The sequence below is a fragment of the Hipposideros armiger genome, unplaced genomic scaffold (assembly GCF_001890085.2).
Source record: "Hipposideros armiger isolate ML-2016 unplaced genomic scaffold, ASM189008v1 scaffold_120, whole genome shotgun sequence".
Taxonomy (NCBI): Eukaryota; Metazoa; Chordata; class Mammalia; order Chiroptera; family Hipposideridae; genus Hipposideros; species Hipposideros armiger.
In genome coordinates, this window is record NW_017731470.1 from 1,554,108 (window position 1) to 1,580,149 (window position 26,042).

The window sequence follows — 26,042 nt, forward strand, 5'->3', positions numbered from 1 at the left end:
CATTCCTGATTGGTAGCTCTCGTAAGCTCCAGAAGGTTGAGGCATAAAATGGGGAAATGCGGAGCAAATATTGCACCTCATAGGTGAAGCTGACTAATCATTCTACAAAGCTGGATTTTACTTTCTACGTCATCTATTCATATTCTTCTTAGGCATGAAAACAAGCATCTTAACTGTGACACAGCCTACTAGTAATCTTAAACTTGGCATGAAATAATGATGCAATTAACACCAGTTTTTGATAACCAGTAGTAATTTAGGAAAATATTTAAGCAGAGCTGTATCAGAAAGAAGATCCCCTCATTAGTTAACATAAGGGGAAACACTGACTCTTAGAGCCAAAAGGCAGAGAGACTTGAATCCAACTCCCATGAGTTGGATTACCACAGTTGCCAGCTTTTGACCAATTAGGAGTAGTCATGTTGCTCTAGGGAAATGGAGAATCTCAACAAGTTAAAATATATCCCAGTATAAAGCTATAACTTAGAAGTGTGATGCAGATCCAAGAAAATACAGAACAATGAAGCAGTCCCTGGAGTTTGGCATAAGATGTGACATTTGAAATCAGCACAGAAAAGTGGGATGATTTAATAGTATTGGGACAACTAATTTATCAAGTTAAAATATATTATGAGTTGAATTATGTCCCCCAAGAAGATATGTTTCAGTCCTAACCCCTGGTACCAATGAATGTGATCTTATTTGGAAACAGTGTCTTGGCAGATCTAATAAAATTTAGATGAGGCCATACTGGATTAGTGTGGCCCTAACCCAAGACTAGTCTTTACAAAGAAAGCGATTTGGACAGACACACAAGGAAGAAAGCCATGTGACGAGAGACAGATTGGAATGCTGCAGCCATGAGTCAAGGAAGACCAGGATGGCCAGCAACCACCAGGAGCTAGGAAGAGGCAAAGGATCCTCCCCTAGAGCCTTACACAGAACCTGGCCTTGCCTCTGAATGGTGAGAGTAAACGTTTGTTTTAAGCCACCCAAGGTTGTGGTGATTTATTATGGCAGCCCTAGAAACTAAAACAATAAAGCTGGATCCGTATCTCCTTATATGAAAAAAAAATATCTAGATGAATTTTAAAGAATTAAATGTAGAAATGAAACAAACAATGGCCCCCAAATATAGAAAACATGGGTGAAAATGTGTATCTTCTTAGGAAAGGGTTTTTACGAATGGAAAAGATGAACAAATTTGACCTTATAAACATCTGTGTGGTTAAGAGGCTTATTCAAAAGGCAAGGAATTATAAACTGTGTATCTCATGAAAAAGAATAGTCAATTAAAAAGACATAAACAGCCCAGAAATAAATGAACAGAGGACAAGATCAGTCAAGTCACAAAAGAAAAAAATACCTTATAAAATACGCTCAACTTTACTAAAGAAATGCAAATGAACTATTAAAATGGTTTACCTGTAAGACAGGGAGAGATTAAAAAGACTGGTATCAAGATAAAAAGGCAGGTACTCCATTCACATTTGGCAGTAAAACCTATTAGGCACCATTCTTTTGTTGAAGTAACTTTACTATTTCAATTATTTTCGTATTTTTGTTCTCTTCTCATTTTAATGTGTCCAAATTTTCAATTGTCTTAAGGGTTTTTTAGTTTTCCAGAATAAGGATATGTAAAGGATATATATTTTTACTACATATGGTATGTACTCGCATCAGTTAAAAAAGTAATTGACAAGATATTGTCCCCCAAATAAGTGAGTATACTAGTTTTACTGATATTACCAGTATTTGATATTTTTTCCCACTAATAAAATAGTACCTCATTTTAACTTGCACTTTTAAGTGAGCAATATTTTTCCATGTTTTATTTACTCACATCAGTTGTATTTAAATGTTTTTTGTCAGTTAATTTGAATCTTAAAATTTCTATCCTCTTCATAAGTCCCAGGAATTCCTTGTATAACATAGAGATTAGGTCTTGGTTTGCCTCTCGAGAATTCGCTCGTCATACTACATGCTTCTCAGGGCTCCCTCACCCACTCCTACCATTTTGAGCACCATTTTTATGCTAGAGGCTCAATCCACACGCTCTACAGAGAAATCTGCTTTTTTCCCCAAACAGCTTGGAACAGTGGTCTGCACACTGGGTCACAAATATTGAAATACAGACATAAAAGGACCATTTTTAAAGATGAGGTTATTTTTAGAACTGTTTATATATATGAATAATTAGAAAATGATTCTATAGCATTAAAGCATGGAAACAAAAAAATATAAATATTTGAGTTAACTGCCTGAGTGCTTGAATAAATGAACACAAAAATGAATTTTAATAATTCTTTATTTAAAAATCTTAATGCAATGTCCCGTAAAAAATATATACATGTTTCTATTTACATACTCTATTAATTCTATTGGTTTGAATTCGATTTTAAATGCAATTTGAAAAGCTTTCAGGATTTTTTCTGAAGGCGATCATTTAAAAATACTATATATACATACGTTTACAAAAAAAACAAAAAAAACAAACCAAGACATATGGAGGCATAGAAAAGAAAAAGTCCAATTTATCTCCTGAAGTGGTTAGAAAGGACCCTGGGGTGTCACCCACTATCACAGGAAGCCGCGTTTTCACTGGTACTGCTAACCTATCTATATAGAAAGGTTCATATGCGACAACAGTTTGTTTTTTAAAAAGTGATTGCAGTTTTCAGGCCACATGCAACAGTGCCAAACAGGTTCGTTACACTTTTACCTAAATCAAGGTACTGCATTTGGTTAATATCAATGGAGATACCATTTCTGAAAATGTGATCTTTTCATGAAATCGAAGCAGAAAAACTGTTCAGGACAAGCAGATCCTTCAAGTTAGCTGATCTTATGAAAGCTCTTTGGAATCGGCTGTGACTCTATAACCAATCAAGGACTCCTTACCACCTTCGTCCACGAGCAGATCCACTAACACGTGTGGTTTATCATACCCAAAGGAGGTGGTAGCATTTCTCAGCAGGCCAGACTCCTGTCCTCCTGAGTCAGATGAGCTGTCCGATTCTTGAAGGCCACTATCAGAACCATTTCTGGAGTGATAAGAATTTAGAGCAACGCTGCTGGGTTCAGACTGGTTACTACTTGAGTGGACACAATCCTCTTTGACGGCTGGAGTCAGGGGGCTGCCAGGGACCATGTCAGAAGTATTTTCTTCAATGGTCACCACTTCTGTTTCACTAGAAAGATCTCTGTCTTCTACTTTTGCTGGATTGTCCTCAGTATGCGTACTTGAAATTGTTGCTGGCGACAACTGCTCTTCCCAGATCACCTTCTTCTCATTTTCAGAGACAATTGCTTCATAGGTGATGGGTGATACATATTTTGATTCCAATTTTGCCTCTGAAGAGGAATTTTTTACAACAGACAGCTAAGGGAAGAGAAATCAATGATAAAAATAAATTACTAAACATAAGTGCCTATTCTTAAAAAAAAGGGAGTCTAAGGCTAATAATGAACAACCAAATATATCACTAAATGGTATACTTAAGATAACAGTATACTATTTTAAGATTAAAAAAGGGATTTTTATGTCAGATGGGTACTAGGTTTCTCCAGGTGATCACTTCAAAAGTTATACAAATGTCTAAGCACTATGTTGTACACCTGAAACTAATATTATATTGTATGTCAACCGTAATTAAAAATAACATTATAAAAAAAAAACCCACAAGCATTTTTTAAAAAGTACTATCTCACCAATATGTTGCTTTTTATGCATTACCTTTCACATATATGCATGTTACACTTGTAATGGGAGTACAGCTACTTATTTTATACAATAATTTTACCATTTGCCTTCATAATTATCATTTTCATTGGCTCATTATTGCTTTACACTGATGATTAAATAATTTTTCTAACAGTACATGTTAAAATGTTATCAATTTTTACTATTGGGTTGTCAGAAAAGTCATGACGCATTTTTGCATGAAGAACAGAAAAAATATGTCATGACTTTTCTGACAACCCAATATTTACCTAACATGCTGAAAGAAAATATTCTTACATATCTGTTTATTTATGAAACTATTTTTTTAGAATAAATTCTGAAGGGTGGAATGACTAAGTCCAAGTGTGAGGCATGTTAAAGGAACTACGATGCTGTATGCTCATCGTATGCTTATCTTCCTACCCAGAGCTACAGGACTTTTTACCAAATAGTTTTTACCAAAAAATAGTAGTTTTACTACTATTAATACTCCTGAATATTCAAGTTTATTTTTCTTTCTCTAGTGGGTGTAAAGTGACATAATGCAAGGTTGCTCTGTGCTTAATTAGCAGTGAGGAAGAATAATATAATTCATATGTAAATTGCCTACTAATTGTTGCTAGTTCTTATCCACTTTACTGAAATATAGCATATTCGTAACAAATTTAAATGTGCCCTTTGCATATCAGATATTATTCCTATCATATCTGATTCAAAGAGCTACCATTCTCTTACCCTTTAACTGTTCTTTTCATCACACAAAGGCTTTTAAATGTCAGACATTCAAATGTCAAACTTCTAGTTAGTCTCACTTTTGGCCATCTTTCCTTCTACACTCCAACCATGTTTTTGTATTTGCAGATTTTCAAAAGCCATGCTTTCTGGATGCTGGACCTCAGCACACACCATCCTTAAGTACCTGGATGAACCACTATCTGACCCTCAACACTACTCAGGCATCACAGCCTCTGGAAAAGACACAATCGACTCCCACCTACCAAAGTGGACAAGTCCTCACTGGCATGTAGACAAACCTCTGTTTTTGAACCTATGACACCGTACACCCACTGAATACTTATATTTTTCTCCCGCTAGACTTTTAGCTCCATAACAGACTTGCCTAACTGTGCTTCTGCCACATGCATAAAAACGTACCTGGTGCTTAGTAAAAATATGTGGTGTTGCATGTGCAGTAGATTGAGACTTATGTAGGTGACATGGTGCTGAACATCGTTCTACTTTTAAAGAGAATTTTTTTTCTAAGCTGAGCCATCTTGCCACCTGTTGGCAGCTCAGCGGCAGCTCAGCTCGGGCCATGAATCGAACCGGCGACCCTGTTGCTCAGAACTCTCACGCTTGAGCGAACTCTTAACCAACTGAGCCACTGGGACGGCCCCGAGAAATTTTAACAAACTATCAAAAAGTTTCAAATTAGCATTTGTGTGTATATAATTAAAGAAATGTATTTAAATACATTACCAATGACTTGGGTAACATGATGTTTTCTTTCTTACATGAATTCATCTTCTTCATGTTACAACATAAAACTACCAGGCTAACTACTACAAAGAGTAGGCAAGCGGTACCAACTGGAATCCAAACAGAATCTAAGAGAAGGGAAAATCACAAATTAGAATTAAGATAGACTACGACTGTATCCATCAACTACTTATAAAGTTAGCTTAGAGCTATTCTTTAATAGATTTACATATCAGGTAATTAACATGGTCAGAGTGTTAAGGACACTGACACAGAAGTCAGGAAAGAGGGGTACAAACTCAGGTCCCTGTCCTAGGTGGCAACATGATTCCTCCCGGCTCCATAATTCTAGACTTTCTTCGACTATACTTTCATGACACAATGTGATTAATAGCGTTTTCCTAACAATTTTCTTACAGCCCAAATATAGGGTGTTTCCAGAGATATGCTTTTCTCTCATTTAAAGAGGCAAAGTAAGAATTTTTAAAATACATCTCATTAGAAATAAATACTAGCAATGTCTGTACCTCTTAATATAATGTAGTCTTACTCTTCAGAATTTTGTTACATTTTATATTTCAAGATTATAAATGTTTACAAGATACACAGATGTACACATATGCACACACGGAGGAAAGTTGCACAGGAATAAAGTCCCTTTGACTGCAAACCGGATATAAAGAATAATGTAAAATAGGGAAGAGTGTTTCAGAGCACATACATCTAGAGTCACTGTTGTGTGCATTTGTCTCTAATGCTGCTTTTCCTTTTCATAAGCCAATCTTCAGTACTTTTTTTCGTAGTCATCTCTTCCAAATCAATAGTACCCAACATATAGTGGTGGTGTTTGGCCTCCATTCACGGCATTTCATTACCTTTAATTTCTATTCCAAAGTTACTTCTTTGGAATAGTAATTATGGAAGTTACTACTAAATGAATGCTTTTATCACACCTGTTACAGGATGTGGAAACAAATTATTACAGTAATAAGTTAAAACTAAGTACATAACTAAACCCATATTGGGCTTAAATGCAGGCAGGGAAGGCTGTTATGAACCACTGTGGTCCCACCGTGTGGCCACAATATTAACCCAAGTTATAATTCAGGATTTTTGGTTTTTTTTAAGTAAATCTGGGCATTTGCATTATTGTCAAAATTTTGTGTATTTTAAGATTTTGTTTTTCAAAATAGCATAATGAAAACTGGCACAAAATGCATTGCATTATTTTAAGTCACCTATGTGAAACTCTCATAATGGCCAACAGTTATTAGTATTAAATTTTAGGTGTTTAGTCTGATTGTTCAGCCTATATTTCCATTCTTCAAAAAGACATGTGTACCATACAATGTTTGTACTTTAACCTAGGAAATACATTCTAAAAACATCCTAGCAATTGAAAAAATATATATACATACAAAGACAGTCATCATAGCATGATTTATCTTAGAGAAACATGTATATTATATAAATAATCTAGAAGTCTAAAAATTGAGAACAGTCAATAGAATACAATCTGCATGATGAAATATTCTACATACATTAAAAAGTAGTATTAATAAATTATGTGAAATAATATGGAAAAATATTTATAACATATGTTTAAAGCAGTATAAAATTATACATACATCATGACCATGGCTATGCAGAAAAAAAGAGAAAAACAGGATGGGGGAAAAAAGCACCAAACAGTGAGTAATATTTGTTTGGCTGGCAGAACTACAAATAATTTTGTTTTCTTCTGTCTTTTTATATTTTACAAATTACCTATAATGAACATTTAAATTTCAAAACTTCAAAGGCCCAAATTTTTGTTACAGTACCTGACAATTGAGAATGCCAGTTCTAAAGATAAAGATCTATCACACAAAGAAAAGATGATTAAATAAATTCTAACATGTTGTAAAAGTGAGCTTATAGTCATTATTTAAACCAATCTATATTTATTTTTGAATATTAATTTCTAGTGCTTGTCCAGTCCATGTCACACAATTTTAATCAACATTCCTGCTATTCAGTTTTTAGGCTTAATGTTCCCACAAAGAACATCTCAATGAATATGTAACATCTTGCTATACTGAAGTAATAAATTGACTCATATCGTGCATAATCCTGAAATGCAGGCATTTATGCAGAGTTTTTACATGTTATTTTTTTTTCCTGTGTCAAAAGGTATATCACATGGCTTTACAAATTGGTTGTCTTATATCTTAATGCGGGAAAAATGGTCTTATTTTTAATTTTGAACTTCTCTGCAGAATGGAACTATTTTTAAGAGAGCAGAGTTTTACTGAAATTGCAAACTGCCTCTTTTCACATTACCCTATGTTAGTTTCCACTTTCTATACTTAGGAACAAATGGCAAGAACTTACCTGTATTGCTCTCATGACTGTGAGTGGTAATACAGACTTCTTTGGATTTTTTAGTTGTAACATGCCATCTCTCTGAGAACCCGTCTGCTGTAATACAGTGCTCAGCATTCAGTGAGGACACTAAAATACTTAGGTGGCACTTAGTCTCGTTGCAATCATCTTCCTGATTTATGGTATGTGTACGTGTGATCTGTATGGGAGAAAAAAAAACAAAACACATGAAAATGCATGACTCCTTTTAATCTGCAAAAAAAAAATCACATTTAGAGGGGTCAAACACCTTTAGAAAATGTACATATGATGAATGTTGAACATGTTGAAAATAGTGTTGACATCATAATGCTATATATCCATTAAAATGTTCTTTATAGGGATAAATTTAAAAACTCAAATAGCAGGAATGTTCACTGTTAGTTGTTAAGTCAACAAATATTCACTAGTCCTATTTCTATAGTGCTAGAAACTTAGCTGGTGAGAGATAAAAGCATCTTATATGAAGAATAATAAAGGTATTATGCAAAGGCTGTAGAATCTCTTGGCAGTAAGCCATAGAAGGGATTGAAGCAACCTCTGGGATTTTATCATTCCTTCAAACAGCCAAAGTGCGTGGATCACCTGTGCTAGCGCCTGAAGACAGAGGCAGGACAGTGGTGCCTGCCCTCCAATAACTTATTGTACGGTATAGAAGACACATAAGAGAAATGTTAGAGAGTAATGACTACTGCAAGAGGACTATTATAGGGAATTAATATCTAGACCTTAGAGGAGGAAATAGTCTACTGTGTCAGAAAGGAATTCAAAGGGGAGATGATACGCCACTTGAACACTAAAGGAGTAGAAATTTGCCAAAGGAGAAAGCTGGAGAAGGACATTCTATGAAAGAGCATGTTACGTGCAGGGAACTAAGAACAGCAGGCAGTTCACTAAAGCATGAATAAAAATAAGGTTGGAAGGAATGAGGACATAGGTAGCTGGGAAGGATTCAAGAGGCCCATTCATGAAGGCCTTGTAGGCCAAGCCATGAAAGAGAATTTAGATACCATTTTGTAGCTGATGGGGATTTGTTAACGGATTTTAAGCAGAGAAGTAACACAGATAGGTTTGCACTTTAGAAAGACAATTCTGCTAGCAACAAAAGTGATGTTTTAAAACCTGAATCAGATGTCACTCTTCTGCTTAAATTTTTCCCGGGGTGCAACATCTCACTCAGAATAAATGTCAAATACCTCCAATGCCCAAGACATGTGGCCCCAGTGACCTCTGACCTCACTGCTTCCACTCTGTGCAACTCTGCTGCTCCCTTCACATGCCCAGTGTCCCTTTGCTATGGTTTTCCCCAAAACACTCCTCCATCGTTATCCATGGAGCTCACCTCCTCCAGCCCTGGTTCCAGTACCACCTTCCCAGTGAGGCCTGCTCTGACCACCCTACTGAGATCCTGCTGTCCCAACCCCGCCCCCGCTCCCTCTTCCCGGCTTTGTTTTTGTCCACAGCAGTCATCACCGGAGATTTGTCTGTAGTGTTCACTGCTCTCTCCTGTGGCAGAAGGCACAGAGCACAAGCTTGACAAATATTGCTAAATAAAGGAATGGCACCACTATGGAGAATGGATGGAATAGAATAGTACTAATCAAAGCGTGGTCTGCACAACGGTGCCAGAATGGAATTATATCCCTACAGTAGCACTATTAGCTTTTTCTTTGAAAAACAATGACTCCAATTAGAGCTTCGTATTATTTTACATTACTACCAATGAGGAAGAAACAGATTAAAATTATCCTCATCTTACAAGTGGATAAATGAAAATATACAGGTTAAAATCTGTATATTAGGGCCATGCTGCTAAACAAGACAAAGAAAAAACTTAAATGTGCTCACATGGCCAGGGTTAGTGATAAACACCAACACTAATTCCCTTCAAAAGCATTCATCTATTTCTTTTTTTCTTTTGTACCAAAACTTAGGATCCATGAGTCTTCCCTGAATAGTCATAAGCATTCTATTGTCTTACACTAAATGCAGAAAGAACATATGCTAGCAACAGAAAAATTTCCATTGTGAAAAACATGAAATAGACGCATACCTCACTTCCACTTATTCTCTCATACACTCTGTACATGAATAAATAACAAGTATTCTCTTCATCATATATGGTTCCCAGCTCTTGTCCATCTATAACAACTGAAGGATGAAATATATCAATAATGATTTGGTCTTCCTTCTGTCTGACTTCCAGGTTAGGTGGTCCAACTTTCCCTGCGGAGGGGGGACAAAAAAGAAGTAAAGTTAGTACTGGCCCTGGAACTTGATAGTACATTTTACAAATTACGAAACTCCATCAACTTACTCTATTTGTTGTTGGTTTTCTAAAGAAGAACCACATTTAAGCCATTCCAAAGAGATCGAGAGGATATTCTATGGGTTCTTAATAAAGAAACACTAAATAAATCTCCTCAGGCAAATATTATTATCTAATATAAACTCCTCTTTAACACTTTAAATTCATTTCTAGTCCTCAAGAAAAATAGCTGGTCATGAAATACTGGTAAAAACCTTGACATAACAGAAACTCAAGTAAGTTATTTTTTCCTTTTTCTTTGGTTCTGTAGTTTTAAAAAACAAAAACCAAAAACAGCTTTCTAAGAAATGTTTCAGAAAAGGCTTTTTAGTTATCTTTGAACCCTCACCGAAACTCTTTGTATCTCCAACACCTATGGATGTTGCTAAATACATTAAATTTTTACTGTGAAAATCAGAACTAGATATTTATTCATTCACCAAATATTTATTACGTGTCTTTGATGTTTGGCACTTTGTTGGTGAAACATCTACCTATTCTTCACATATTTATTGCATCTCTGCCATGTGCCAGGCAGGTCGGTTTTTACTCCCCAATGTGTCCTTGGGGCCTAACATACGTTCTGGCACGTAGCGTGCCTTTGACAAATCCATCTGGGAGAAATCTGACATGCAGATGGCATAGTTATCAGATGACAAAGGTGTGAACTCTGGGGAATAAAACTATTTCAAAGGCAAGTACAGAAAGGGCTGTGGAAGAGACCCAGCAGGCGCAATCTGAAAGCAGGAGAACAAGGCAGTGGTTGAAGGAAGGAGGCAAGAAGCTGAACAAGAAAGGAAGTGAAGCTGGAAGACAAGGCACTGAAGGACTAGAAGCCTAGGGAGGTGATTAAAGGCACTTTTACCCAGGAATGAGGGAATGAGGGCTGCAAGGTAGGATGTTCCTCAGAAAAGACCAATTGGCACTGAAGATCCGAGAGCGTGAGGAGATAACAAAGATCAGGTATATATGGGAATGGGGGGCTGGAAGTGTGTAGAGCTGAAATTCACTGGGGTTGAAGAGATTACGGAAATCTAAAACTGTTTTAATGTATGAAATTGGGATTAAAATTCTCTCTGGCCTTGAAGACTTAAGGCAGACAGGAAGAATGAGAGCAGCTGCCAAAGTCCTCAGTGAACGTGACTTAGAAAGAAATGACAGACAAGACACGGAGGCGAAGGGTATGCGGAGTCGAGCTGCACAGCACTAATCCATATTTATATGGAGCGGAAGTGGAACGAGCTAGTAGGGCCAAAGCGATGGGCACCTCTTAGCCTCATTTTGTGGGGCTTGGGAGATGAGGAAGACGAACTCCCTCAATTCTTCCAAATGCTTCTTGGGCATTGTAATAATTTCTAACAACTGTTAATAAAAGCAAATATATACAGCAGACATGTGTAAGTATTTTCAAATTCAAAATTTAGATATGTATAGATTCTACTCACCGTCTTTGCACAAAATAAATTCTTTTGACTCTGCATAGGCCGATTCTTCCTGTCCAAGCCTAGCTTTAACTCTGGCCCATAGACCACTTGATGGATCATCAGTCATGGAAAAGATATTACAACTATGATGAGAAGTATTGCAGGCATCAATCCATAGTCCCTTCCTAAAATGAAGAGGAATAAAGAAACACAAAGGTAACTGTTATTAGTCTATAAACTTTATGAATCGTCTCTGTCTATGCTCTGCTTTTCATTCATAGCATGCAGCTGGTAGAAGGAGCTGAATAAGAATAGATGGAGAAGCTAGACAAAGTAGGAAGTCCTTACTTTGGTGACAAGTACTACAAATTCCTATACAATAAAGAGACTCAATTCAAATTATAAGACCTGTACGAACCACATTCCACACGTAATTTTTAAAATCTGCTCACTAAGCAATTTTACATTCTAGCAACATGATCACTACTTAATTACAGAATCTAACACATTACATATACACTATACAAAGAGCACATCATTACTTTTAATTCAGAAGTGTGAGCTCTATTTGCCGTGCATTAAAATATTGGAAATTAGAGATACTTGTCTACTTCAATTCTGACAGGAAAAAGAACTAACTGGCAGGAAGTATTCTGGAAATAACTAATTGTATCCTTAGGACTCCTGGAAGTCTGCAAGCAGTCCAGGAAATTTTGCCACATCGGAAGGTAGGATGATGGAAGAAAACACAGAACATTATAGAATATGCAAAGACCTAGAAAAAAACAGAATAAAAAGTATTGAAGAGTAACACTCACCCGTATGTCTTTACCTGTACAGTAAAAACAGGTATCTCTAGCATTTCCGGGTAATCCCAACGTACGTCAGAATTCAAGTTATAGGCCTCAATTTTAATATTGGTTGGTACAGGCACTGTAAGAGATTCAAAAAGTATAATGGACAATAGTAAGAAATTCACACTGACATGCGAAAACTTTATTATACGAAGCCATGTTAACCAAATATATATTTTGAAGAAAAGTAGAATTCACCAGAACAGACAACAAAATTGTTTAAGAGATTTCTAAAAATTAATTTTATTGAAAAGAGTTCTGATTCATTTTATTGGGTTGTGGGAAAAGTCATTTCGTATTTTTGCAACGAAAAACGTAGAAAAAATATGTCATGACTTTTCCGACAATCCAATAAATTGCTAAAACAACACTGTGATACAAGGAAATACAAGTGTAGTATAAGGCAATAAATTACTATAACGTTTTAGGAGTTTTTAAAATAAATGCACTGCCTGTTGTAGTAATAAACCTCAATTCATTTAATCACTAGAATTTTCGACATTTGATACCAAAGACTGTATTCAATGTCTAGAGAAGTGACTACACCAGGGATGGCTGATAGCACTTTAAAACCACCCAGGCTCTCAACCCTACCCCTAGTACTATTACACACTGTTAATACCTTTTCTATATAGCACAGGCATAGATGCCTAATGACTGGCTGAAGGATAGCCATCGGCCATTCCAGTTTCATCAACATTTGGCTCTCCGGGGTGTGCAGGGCTTTATACAAAACATGCCCAATGTTTCTTCTTGCCTTTGCTCTTTTAAACCATTTCAGAAAACGTTTGTTGATAAGAGAGTCACATGAGAGAACAGGCAGAGTCACTTTAATATTTTGTCATCAGACATCACTAAAACTGTAATCTGGTTATTACAAGTAGCCCTTTTCTCCCGACTCACTGTAAAAAGTTGTCTTCCACCACCCTTGGAAAGAGGACACACATACCATCTCTTCCTTCTCTTCCGCACCCCTTTCTCTCTTTCTCCCCACTTCCCTCCATTTTCTTCGTTATGAATGAACATGGAGGTATAGATACAGTTAGAGATATGACCCAAAATAGAAAACTCCAGTAAACATGATTTACTTATACAATGTAAATAAATGAATGACAATGTGGCCAAGGCTCAGTGGCTTCCAAACATTACTCATCCTCCTCCTCAAAAATTCTGAGAGCTAAAAGTACCTCAGATGATACCCCAGATGATAATGGTGGTCACTCATGTCTATATCAAGTGGGCTGTTCTAGTAAGAAAAATATTCCCTGGGTTGGACATTAAGAAATCGGCATTCTTTCCTGGTTATACTACTAAATCGTTATGTCAGATTTCCTCATCTGCTAAGTGAGGGGTTAATTTTTTTTTTTTTAAGCTGAGCCATCCTGCCACCTGTTGACAGCTCAGCGGCAGCTCAGCTCGGGCCAGGAATCGAACCGGCAACCTGTTGCTCAGAGCTTGTATTCTTCAGCGAGCTCTTAACCAACTGAGCCACTCAGCCAGCCCTAGGTGTGTATTTCACACACACAAGATATTTGCTTCCTTTTGAAGGAAACACCTACTCTGCAGGGTTCAGCAGGGTAGACTGAGGCTCTGTTAAAAGGCTTCCTTTTTCTATGGTATGTTTGCTCCTCAACCTCCTGAAACAGCCTAGTCTCAAACAGCTTACGGTCTATGGTTGAGGTGGACATAAAAGGCACCACACACCGATTCAATTCAACACTAATAGCAAATAATAACCACAGATAGAAACATAATTTTGCCACCATTTACGTAAGAAAGGCACGACGCTAAGAAAACTCAAGATGAATGTGAACTTCCTTCAGAAGACATTTCTTAATTTTAGCATCTTTTGCCTCTTCAGAGGCTGAGAATTTTCAAACCACCAGGTTCTGGTTTATTTTTGTTTAACAGTCCTTCCCTTGTCTACACCCTCAGGTCTTGCATTTACGAGAAGCAAGAAGAAACCACATGGCACCTTCAACACTTTGCTTGGAAACCTCCTTAGCTAGGCCATGCCGCTCACCAGGCACATTTCATAGTGTAGCCAAGCTTTCCGCCAGTACACAACAAGGATATGCCTTCCTCTAGTTTCCAATTATGACAAGTTTTTCCCTTCCTTTTAACCCCCTTTTAACAACTGATTCCCAACAGGAATGACTTTTTAACTGTATATACTCAATCTGAAATTCCTGTATTTAGGAAAAAGGCATGCAGAAGTCAATCTATATACTAGAATATAAAATAAAGTGCATTTATATTTAAGAGGTTACTAATTCATATATTATAAAACCACAGATTTTTGCATTAGATTAAATTTTAATGTGAATCAAACTATGTTTCTCATAATTTAAGTAAAAGCTTGACATGGTTAGAGTAGGACAAGGGCTTAAATCATAGCTTTCAAAGTAATCAAGATAGACAGGTGGCAGGAAGAGGTTCCAATGGATTATAGCAGACAGAAATTACTCCTAGATTTTAAATATTTACATCAAAGAATGTAACTTGTGGTTTTCATACTAACATTAGAGAAACTACATGGTTTTTACACATGTTCCTTGGTCATCTTTGCCAAAACTCACATGATAGACATGAGTAGTTTTCTCATTAAATTTCAGAATTTTGTAACCTCAAGTTCAAACTGTTACACAGTCAGATTAAAATAAGGGTTACAGCAAACTCCTATTCATAATGCATTTACCTTATGTAAATAAAAATATATGTATAAATATCAAGAAAGTACTATGCATGGAGTTTAAGGAAAGATCCTAGTAAAGTATCTCATGAAATAAAATAACGTCACAGATGTCCCATCTCTTTAAAATGCCCAGAAGGGTAGTTTTCTGTAACTCATGTTGTCTTTGGAAATGGGTTCAGTTATTTGGTGCATTATATCTTCAGACTGCCCAGAGTACACTTTAGCTATTTTAAAATTTGCTCCCCACAACTCCTCTAGAACTAGCAGCTGAGGAGTTAACAAAACCAAACACAGGAGAGAAGAATCAGTTTTTCACAACACTCAATTACAATGCAGAAAAAAAAAAAGAGTTCAGGTTACAGCCAACTGTTTCCTGGTGATAAACTAGAAGACAGGATATGAAAAAAGAGCAAAAGAGGGAACAGAAAATACTGATGTAGATTAGTAAGTAATGAAGCACTACCACTAGATGGAGCAGTGGGGCTGTCACAGGAACCAAAGCACAGCAGGAAGAACAGCTCTGTAGCAATTCCTGGAGGCCGGGCGGGGTGAGCAAACAGCTACAGGCATCTTCGGATTTACTCTGCATGGATGGTGACAGAAGTCAGGGGATAACTGCCCAAAGCACCTGTGCCTTTACTAAAAGAGGGACGGCCACAGGAGTTCTTCACGGATTTTGACACAAGAGCACACAAAGGCTGTCTAGAAGAGGGTACATCTATGGCAGAACAGAGAGCTTTGTACCCTGTAGACACCATGAGATTAGACAACCTGCTTACTAACCCCTCTACGGGAAGGACAAACTGAGTAGCAAAAAGAAGTGAGAATAAAGGAGCCAGCAGTTAAGTTGTTTCTGTGGATTCGAAATCACCTCATACCACAACTCAAAAACAAATGCGCCAAGTTAAAAGCATCCAGGGCCCTTCCTGAACAAAAGGCTCTCAGAGAAAAGATGTAACACCCTCCTCATGTTAAAGATGCAGGCCATGGGTATTTTCACAAAGGTTTCTTCTTAAACTACCTACTGAGGAATGTCATTAGAAATCCAGACAGAAAAGGGAAAAATATCAAATCCAGACTATAGCATTTTTTTCAGAATATATTTATGGTCACAATCTGCCTCCCTCCTGGTTTTACAGTATTGATAAAATGGCTATTTTTATTAATGCTTTCCAACTTTTTCTCTTAGCAAGTAGTAATGTCCTATAGATTTAAAATGAATAGAGACATTTGAAGAATTCTTGCACATGTTTCAAGTGTTCATAAAAGTTTTTTATCAACAAACTTTAAAATATTTGGGGGCTTTGAAATTTAGGAATATATCAATTTCTTCGTGAAAGTAATGGAAAACAGTCTATTTTCTACTTCCTTTTATTATTTTCTTTTTTTAATATTTCCATTGTTTTCTTTCCATTTTATTGGGATATAATTAACATACAGCATTGTATGAATTTAAGGTGTACAGCATAATGACCTTACATACACTGTGAACTGACAACTACAATGAGTTTAGTTAACATCCATCATCTCATATAGATACAAGAAGGACAAAAGAGAAAACAAATGTCTTTTTCCTTGTGATGGGAACTTCTGGGATCTAGTCTCTTAGCAATTTGTGAATATACTATATAGCAGTGTTAGCTATAGTCATCATGTTGTACACATTACATCCCCATATTTTTTTCTTGCACCTGCAGAAAAAGCTAGTTTCAGAACTAAGGGTTCGAGTGAGGACACCTAAAATGCTTCAGGTCTATTTTACTTTCTGTAGAATAGGTCCCCAGCTGGGTCAAGCCCCCTGGTATCCCCGCATTCTTCTCTTATTCCCATCTAATTTTGGGACCTGGTCTGGTTTTACCATGTCCTCTATCTCTTAAAATGTGGAGCCCAGAAGTGATGCAACAGATGTAAAGGAAATTCTTTCCTCTCTTTTTTAAGAGATGGGCATATGGAACAGTGGCTTATACTGAACTTGTAATTAACTAAAATCCCCCAGATCTTCACCCAAACCACCACCAAGTTAGGGCATATCCAATAAACATCTGCTCAACTACTTTACTGACCTGAAATGCAGGATTTTATTGTTGCTCCTGTTTATCCAATTTTATCTAGATGAGTTTGCTTGGCAAGGCAATAAATTCTAATTGGACCAAACCCACCCAGTCCCTGATAATAGTCACTTCTCAACACTTTGGACTAAGTCATTCTAAGTTGAGAAATACTTTAAGAACTATAAAAATAAAAGGCCATTCAGTCCATGGAAACAAAAAGGTGGAAAAAAAAGTTAGCTGATAGGCCTATTTAAATGTCTTATATTGATCAGCATGATTTTTGTTTTTTTTAAAAGTCCACAATATTTCTCATATATAAATAAAACAATTTAATATTTTAAAATATTTGTTAAAATAATGAGGTGCATTATAGAGTGATAATCACTAATATATATTAAACATTTGCTACAGGGCGAGGAATGCCCTCAACTATTTTATGCATTATCTCAGTTAAGCACCACAACCATGCTATGAAGTAGGTAATATTAAACATATTTTTACCAATGATAAAACGAAGGCTTACAGAAGTTATCTAAAGATTTAACAATATGTAAAGTTTTGTTGGTTTTAATTAAGAAAAACAGCTTAAATGTCATTTTTGTGGTAGTGTAATAAAATAAGGGGAAAATAACCTCCATATATAAATAGGAATTGGAGGAGAGTTAGCTTAAGATCGCGAGCTCTGAGCAACAAGGCCGTCCACCGGTTTGATTCCCACATGGGTCAATTAGCTGCGCCTGAACTGAGCTGCCAACAGGTGGCAGGATGGCTCAGCTGGTGAAAGCACATGCTCCTAGCAACAAGACTGCCTGTTCCATGGTGGGCTATGCCTGCCTGCAACTCAGACTGAACTCAGCACCTTGAGCTAAGCTGCTGCCCGGATGGCTCAGTGGATACAGCATGCACTCTTAACAGCAAGGCTGCCAGGTTGGACTCCCACATGCGATGGTGGCTATGACCACCCGCAACTAAAACTGTAACACAGCACCTTGAGCTTAGAGGCCACGAGCTGCCCACGAGAAGCCAGATGCGACTGGCACCCTCCACAACTAAGACTGAAGAACAACTTGGCTGGTCCCTCTCTCCAATTCCCCAATACTGTTCCCCTCAACCAATTCCCCAATTAAAAAAAAAAAGAATTGGAGATGATTGTTTTCTGATGACTTCACAAGCACCTGCTTCAAGTAATTTTGCCTGATTTATTATACTATCACAATTAAATCATGGCCACTAAAAAATTTGAAAAACATATGAAAGCAAATCATTTTTTGAGACATCCCATGGACATGATTAAAATGGATACCTCACATTAGGGTCACTATGTATTGGGATAATCTAAAATAAAGACAACTCCACGCCGGCTGAGTGGCGTGTTGGTTAAGAGCTGGATTGGGAACGCCAGCTCTGAGGAGCAGGGCCCTGGTTCGGATCCCACATATGAGGGCCAGTGACACTGCCCTCTACAGCTAAGATGGTGAACAACAGCTCGACCTGGGGCTGGGCTGCCGTGAGTGAGTTGCCAGTGATTGTGTAGGCTGCAGCGGCTACCGTGGGTGGCTGGCAGCTGCCGTGAGTGGCCCTCCAATGGCCTGCAAGCGACTGCCTCACCTGGGAAGAGCGCAATGATGGTGCCAACATGGGCCAGTGAAGCGACATCCTCCACAACTACACTGAACAACGAAAGGACAGCAACTTGTCTGTTCCCCTCCCCCAATTCCCCAATGCTGTTTCCCTCCCCCAAATCCCCAATAAAATCTTTAAAAAATAATAATAAAATAAAGACAATCCCTTAATAAGAAAATTACAACTAAAGTGATTCTTTCCTCTCAGGAACTCATTTAATTTTGCTTCAACTCTCATTCTGACTGTCCAATTAAAATGGAACCATTAATTATTCATCTAGTTCACACAACAAGTGCACTATTACTGTGTGCTGCCAAGTTTTACAAGACAGCTCTTTAAATGGGTTATTTTTTCTCTTCAATTCTTTAAGTGTTCTTTTATGGAGACCTGAAATGTGGAACTTTCAAAGTCCATATGAATCATGAATCAGAATAAAATGTAAAAGAAAATTATTATTAATACCTGTTCCATAAGTACAATTAAAATGCAGTCTTAAATATTTGGAATCTCTGAAATACATTTAAAAATCCAAAGAAGACAATGAAAAAATTAAACACACCCAGAGCATTATCCTAGATTCAGAGAATGAACAGAAGCACAGCTAAAAAAGCAGAGGTGAATTAAGAGCCCCACATCTGTGCTAAAGTACAGTTTACTCTTAAGAGAACACCCAGAGTGGGAGCGCAAACTGGACGAAGACAGCTACCAGCAGGCACTGATTCACATCCAAGTATATGCTACTTTTATATGTAAAAGTGTATGAAATGTGAATTATTAGATGGCACACATGTAGTATTTATTTTCCCTATCAATTCACTTAGGAAATATTAACAAAAACCCATAACTGTCATGCGATACATTCCCAGCCACTTGGATTTTTCAGAGACTGGCTATATTCCCTTGTCTGCTTCCCTGTTCCTACCAGGTCCCCTCAGCAAAGATGAACTTCCAAATACACAGTCAAACTCAGCACTAATAAGGGTTAACATGCTGAGTATGTATTAAGTGCCAGACACTGGGGAGACAGGGAAACTACCAGGAGCCAAAAGTAGGTTGTCCTTGTGGGTTTTCCTCCTACTATCTGGAGAATTTGCATTTTAAACTAACTTTAAAAGCATAGGGAACACAACAAAATCGAGAGAAATACACTGAAAAAAAGGACAGCAGGATTGCAAACACTTGTATTTACAAAATGCTGGCATACAGGAGGCCACAGGTGATCTTTCTATGGGGGACAGGCAGGCAATTCTACTCCCAGGGCCTGCTTCAAGGATGAGCAAATTGTGCAGTCACGAGACGCGCATGCTCAGAAGGGCCCTGTACTCACAAGGAAGAGCCTGGCACTTGCTTTAATGGTCTGCCTGAGCCAGGAACCTTAGTCATCATCCTCTTCTCTTCCACATCCCGTCAGTCACGGAGTCCTGCTAACAGCCTTCTAAATGTTCTTCAAACTATCCTCTTTTCTCCATGTAAACTGCCACTTCTCATCAACCCCTCCCAGACTTCAGCAGTGACCTAATTGGTCTCCTTCCTTTGATTCTATCCCCTAACCATTTTATAATGTGCATGGATTTTTTATAGGGAATATCTGATCCTGCATAAAGTCATTTCTCCTCTTCAAATAATCCAATGGCTGCCCACTGAGTTGAGCAAGGTATAGTGAGCATATTATTTTGTTGGTCAGCACCTGTATTTCGTTCAGGAACATTCTCTTCTTTTGGGAACTCAGCTACCACCGTCCCCTGCAATAATGTCCTTCCCATGTGAGCTGCACCTGACCCAAGATGGGAAAAATCAGAGCCTGCCCCTGGGATTTTGTTAGGGTGAAGGAAGTGCAAGATGTCAAAACCAAAAGTTGTCAACATCCATGATTCTTGCCAACTAGGGAAAGCTGTCAATGCTCAGGGAGTTAGTAGTAAGAAATGGAGAGTCTTGACAGTTTGACTTCTTGGTTCAGCTTCCTGATGCCCAACTGGCATCTCGAACTTTCTGTTTAACTCTTGCTTAGACTCTGAGCCAATCAATACCTTTTTGCCTAACTCACCCAAAGCTGTGCTTCTATCCTTTGTTGTTACACGTGACCATAACAAGGCACTTCACTGATTCCTACCTCTCCACCCATCCCCTTGTACCCACACACACATAGAATACAATAAAATGCTTAATACTCCACTAATTCAACATGCTGCTTCACACCTCTTCCTCTGCACACACAAGTCTCCTGCACCTTCTGTTCCAGCTCTCGGGTCATCTCGTCTTTCCTGGCTACTCTGGTCAGAGCCAGGCACCCGTATCTATTTTCTGGTAGCCTGTGCATAAGTTCCAGCTTTTATCACAATGTACTGCAACTGCCCTTGTGGATGACTAACTTGCACAACGGGCAGTTTACAGAGTGGTGAAGAACTTGGACTCTGGAGCCCACGTGCCAGGCTCCCCACACTGAGTACCAGCAACCTCACTACAAGTGGGGCGCACCTCTCTGCGCCTCAATGTCTTATCTAGAAATGGAGATACCAACAGTACCTACTTTATAGGGTTGTTGTGAAAACGAGAAGTGATGAGAACTTACAACAGTGCCTAGCACTTGATTGTTAGCTATATAATGGTCCTTGAATGCAAGTAGAAACTGAGGAACTCCCATTTTTGTATTCCCAACACCTGGTACAATGATTGTCCCCAGGAATGAGTGTTTGCTTGATTTTTAACCAGTAAGCCAAAGCAGAGGGAGCACACCTACCCAAAGCTCACGGAGGAAGTCATAACACAGAGCTTCAGACTCAGAGTTTGCCAAGGGTGATGGCGGTGCGGCCTCCCTGACCCATTCCAGGCGAGTGCTAGCTGTGGACACTGAGGAGACACGTTAAGACGGACAGGGCTTTTGATAATTTAGGTTTATCCCTCTTGTAGAAGGGGTTTACTTATTTTATTGGAGCTCCGAATCACCATTACACCGAGTTTCAGAAAAGCCTCTTCTCAGCATCTGATTCTGGGGAAATCTCAGTAAGCAGGCGGAAATAAAATGCTCCAAGAACTAAGCTATGTGAACAGACCCACCGCCTGCAAAATCCGCTCTTCACCACTTCAAGCCTTATCCGTAAGGTGGCCAATTACTGCCACTTAATTCTCAGCTGGCGAAAGAACAACTTTCCTCCCCTCCTAAGGATTTCGGGTCCACCTAAGAGGACAGTATTTAAGTCAGGAGCTCTGGCCACAGTGCACAAATGTTGACCAAGAAACTCACTCATTTAAAAATGAATAAAAAGAACGGGAGAACTGAGAAGCGTGTTTTGTTATTGCGGCAACCACGGAAGAGGCGAGAGAAAGGGAACTGCAGTGTGCCAACCGCGGAGACCCAGAGCCACCTTCCCGAGTGTGGCCCCCACAGGGCCCGACGCCCCGTCCAGGAACTCGGGCGTTCAGGGTGAACGCGGGTGCGGCCCCGCCGGGCGGGGCTTCCAGGCACCGGTGGCTTCCGCCCCACCCGCAGTCCCCACCGGCTGCGCGACCAAGCCGCAAGCGACAGTACCCGAGGACAGCTCCGGATCCGCGGCGCTGATCTCAGCCCTGCTCACAACCTGCATGACGAGGACGAGGAGGAGGAAAGCCATGCTGCTCCGGTGAGACTCGGCGGGCGGCCCCGCGCGAGATGCGTCCCCCTGCACGGCCCTTAGGCCTAGGCCTCGCGTCACTTCCGTCACCGCGTACCGGCGTTCCAGCGGGAAGAGGGGCGTGGACGGGAAAACGGGACGTGGAGAGTGAAGTCAAGACCTGGACGGGGAGGCGGGACTACGCCCAGGAGGCCGGAAGTGGTCAGGGAGGCGGGGCCAGGGCGGCAGGGAGGGGCCAGGGCGGGGACCTGGACGGGAGCGATGAGGCCGGACACACTGGGAAGCGGGCGCCGGCGCAGTCGCGGGAGGGGGCGCTGGAGCAAGAGTAGAAGGGCAGGAGAGGCCAGTTTCGAGGAAGCGTGGCGTTATGGTCGCGACAATCCGTGGTTGCGAACTGGGTCCACGTGTCTCTGAGAACTTGGTCCAGAGATTTACTTTGTTTCTACTTGGCAACACCTCTCGCGATTCTTCTATTTTTTAATTGTTCTGGGGTTGCAGAACTTTGCCCTAGGCCACAACCCAGCCACAATCATTTTATGCTGTTAAACTTCACCATCAAGAGCCTTTAAGTGCCTCCCCTAATCCCTGAATTTGTACTGAAGGAACCTGAAGCTTCACTAGTGAAATGGTTTGTGTAAACTTACACAGCACAAATCCAATTGGCTTGGCCAAGAACTACTTTTTTGCTTGGAGGAAAAACAACTTCTATTACCATTTCAGCAATTATATATCAAAGAGCAATTTATTAAGCAGCCTGTCTCCATGAGATCTGCCCTCTTTCATCTCTGACCACGTTACCTATTATTCCATATCTCTTCAATTCCACTCCAGCCACACGGAACGAGCATTGAACTAACCACCTCACCTGCTTTAAGTCTTTGCTTGTCATGCATGGCCTTTGGCAAAAATTTGAAATGGCGACCAGTCACTTTATCCTGCCTACTATTTTTTCATGGCACTTATCACTTTCCCCCACACTCTACAACAGGTATATTGATATTTATTCTTCCCCCCACCCCCCCACTCTGTAGAATGCAAACTTCCTAGGCCTGAAATGTTTGGCAATCCGTTAGTGTTTGTTGAATGAAAGAATGCATGATTACACTAGAATTAAGCAAAATTTTAGCGAGAAAAAAACCTCATGGAAATACTGTATAAACACAAGAGGAATTATTAGCTGAATCATTTTATTTATGGTAATAAGTCGTTTAGCTCAGTACTTCAATGTACAGGTGAACCACCTGGGGATCTTGTAAAAATGCAGATTCGGATTCAGTGGTCTGATTCAGGTTGGGGCTTGAGATGCTACATTTCTAACAACATAAACAAGGAATACCAATGCCTCTGGCTCTAGACCACACTTTGAATAGGAAGGCTTTAGCTCCATCTAAACTAAGTTTGGGGAAATGTCTTGTTTGATGTGTTTATGATGCCTACTATGTTAGTACATTCAGGCTGCTATAACAATATGTCATGGATTGGGTGGCTTATGCAAAACAGTTTTATTTCTCACAGTTTTTAAGGCTCGAAGTCTGAAATCTGGGTGCCATCATGGTCCAGTGACTGCTCCCTTATGGGTAGCAGACTTCCTCTTGTAACCTCACATGATGGAAGAGGAAGGGGTCTCTCTGAGTCTTCTTTTATAAGGCACTAATCCCATTTATGAGGATTCCCCCCTCATGACTTAAACACCTCCCAAAGGCCCCACCTCCTAATACCATTACATTTGGCAGTAAAATTTCAACATGTGAATTTTGGGGAGACATATTCAGACCTTCGCACTCACTATATGGAAGTCATCGTCTACTCGCTGTAAGGAGACACAGATAATAAGACCTGATCTGTGCTGTTTAGGAATTCATGGAGTAGGACAACAGAATATTCAAGTCAGTTCAGTAAACATTTTTATGGTAGCCATCGCAGGTTGGGTTACTCAGGAAGTAGAGTCTGAGGGGGAGATTAATTAGTGTGCAGGACATGCTCTTCTATTCTCTTGGGATTGACCTCTGTGAAGAGATGGAGGAAACAAGATTGAGCAGAGGGAGAAGTTGATCTGTGATGCCACTGCAACAAAGACTTCAGTAACCCCTTGGACTGGGATGGCCTTTTAGAGGTGTGTTGAATTAGTATGAATGTCTGCGCCTTCAACTGTTAGCATTGATTAGTCATTAGATGCATACCACTCCTGGCAGGGACATGATTTGCGGCTGTCCAGTTCTTTGAGGCATTCTCCAAAGAGTGCTGAGAGCTGAGGGTTTCTGCCAATAGCACTCCTAGTAGCAGGGAAGATGTGGGACTAAGCCTTCTGCCGAAGGGGGCTCTCTAGGCAGAGCTTTACAAGCAGCATCTGCCACAGTGGACTATCCTTTTGAGGCACTGTGCTAATCACTTGGAGACTAAAGGTATTTATTACTTCATGAAATATTATTGAGTGACACTCTGTGTGTCCAATATTACTATGCATTAAGATATAGACCTGAGCATGACAGATATGGCCCCTGCCCTCACGGAACTTACAGTCTACTGAGAGATTAAATAAGCATTAACCAGCCTATTACACAAAAGAGTACTGGAATTGTGGTAATGGTTATCAAAGAGAGCAATGGATTTATAGGAGCATGAAGAGGGACTTAGCTTAGTCTAAGATTTAAGGAAATTCTTAAGGCAGTTACAATGATGTTATGAGGTGAAATAAGGGAGATTAGCATGGATAAAGCTGGGGGTGGGTGGAGGGATCACAGGCTAGTAGGAGAGGCAGGAGGAATATAAATACAATTATATATATATATATACCTTACATAGCCACACAGGAGGCAAATGAGCAGTACCAGTTTCCAATGCCTAATGGCTTGAAAATATCCAAGTATATGTTGATCCGACTATATCCTCTGGTGAGTTTTTAAAACCAAAAAAACCAATGTGGGGTGAAGGGTGGATAATTCCAGAACCAAGTACAAACTGAAGTGCTTTTCAGGAGCAAGGCTATATTTTATAGGCCACACTGCACAGACTAGAGGAAAGAAGTTAATAAGCCAAATAAAATAATTTAAGAAATTAGAGCTATGATTGAATGAGAACAGAGGCTGTGTGTGCAGCACAAACTGTACACTTTTGTATCCTGGCTCTGTGCATTTCCTTCCCCTTTTCTCTAGAACAAAAATATCTGTCAGGGGCCGGCTGAGTGGCGCGTTGGCTAAGAGCTGGCTTGGGACGCCAGAGGGCCCTGGTTGGGATTCACATATGAAGGCCAGTGACACTGCCCTCTACAACTAAGATGCTGAACAATAGCTCAACCTGGAGCTGGCTGCTATGAGTCGCCCGCGACGGCAGGTGGGTTGCCATGGGCTACTGTGTGTAGCTAGCAGCCGCAGTGAGCAGCTGTCCAGAAGCCGGCGACTGATTTGTCTCGCCTGGGAAGAGTGCAGTGATGGTGCCAACTTGGGCCAGTGAAGCAACGTCCTCCACAACTAGACTGAAGAACAATAGGATAGCAACTTGTCTGTTCCCCTTCCCCCAATTCCACAATAAAAATAAAAAATAAATATCTGACAGTTTTCTGGTAAAGGAGAAAGATTGAAAAATTTGTGGCCAAAGCATTTAGTTCTGAATTATGATTATTCTATAAATTATAGTCAATACTTCCTTATCTTCTTACACTCTGCCCATGCCTCTACACTGTCTCTTTCTTAACTATGTTTTTACCTTAGCACTTATTACCATTCACAAATATGTATGTACTGAAATTGTGGTTAGCATTTTCGAAAGAGAACAACTGCACCTAGACAAGTACCTATCATTCCATGAATATCGAGTAAAGATTTAATATTTTGTAAAGAGTTCTAGTAGAAGGTTTGTCTTGGGTCACTGCCTAAG

The 26,042-nt window shown here is 39.4% G+C and overlaps 1 protein-coding gene across 2 annotated transcripts; it reads right to left on the reverse strand.

Annotated features, from left to right (window-relative positions):
* Positions 1-2,290: 2,290 nt before the first annotated feature.
* IFNGR1 (interferon gamma receptor 1) lies at positions 2,291-22,325 on the reverse strand. 2 transcript variants are annotated; one of them, XM_019648131.1, is made up of 8 exons: positions 22,088-22,155; positions 21,299-21,408; positions 12,157-12,271; positions 11,360-11,523; positions 9,660-9,832; positions 7,577-7,766; positions 5,204-5,331; positions 2,291-3,382 (listed from the first exon to the last, which is right to left on the reverse strand). In XM_019648131.1, exons 3-8 carry the CDS (start codon positions 12,198-12,200, stop codon positions 2,846-2,848), a joined length of 1,236 nt encoding a protein of 411 aa, XP_019503676.1. In that variant the 5' UTR covers positions 12,201-12,271; positions 21,299-21,408; positions 22,088-22,155; the 3' UTR covers positions 2,291-2,845. The 2 variants fall into 2 exon arrangements, with proteins under 2 accessions (XP_019503676.1, XP_019503675.1); XM_019648130.1 differs by lacking the exon at positions 21,299-21,408 and having other exon boundaries at positions 22,088-22,325.
* Between the last annotated feature and the right edge of the window lie 3,717 nt (positions 22,326-26,042).

Excerpts from the sequence above, each read along its gene's own strand:
- IFNGR1 (XM_019648130.1), bottom strand. The coding sequence starts at position 22,169 with ATGGCTTTCCTCCTCCTCGTCCTCGTCATGCAGGTTGTGAGCAGGGCT. Across the intron at positions 9,833-11,359 it reads ATTTATTTTGTGCAAAGACG|GGAAAGTTGGACCACCTAAC; the intron begins GTGAGTAGAATC and ends CCCCCTCCGCAG. Across the intron at positions 5,332-7,576 it reads CAGTCATGAGAGCAATACAG|ATTCTGTTTGGATTCCAGTT; the intron begins GTAAGTTCTTGC and ends CCCTTCTCTTAG.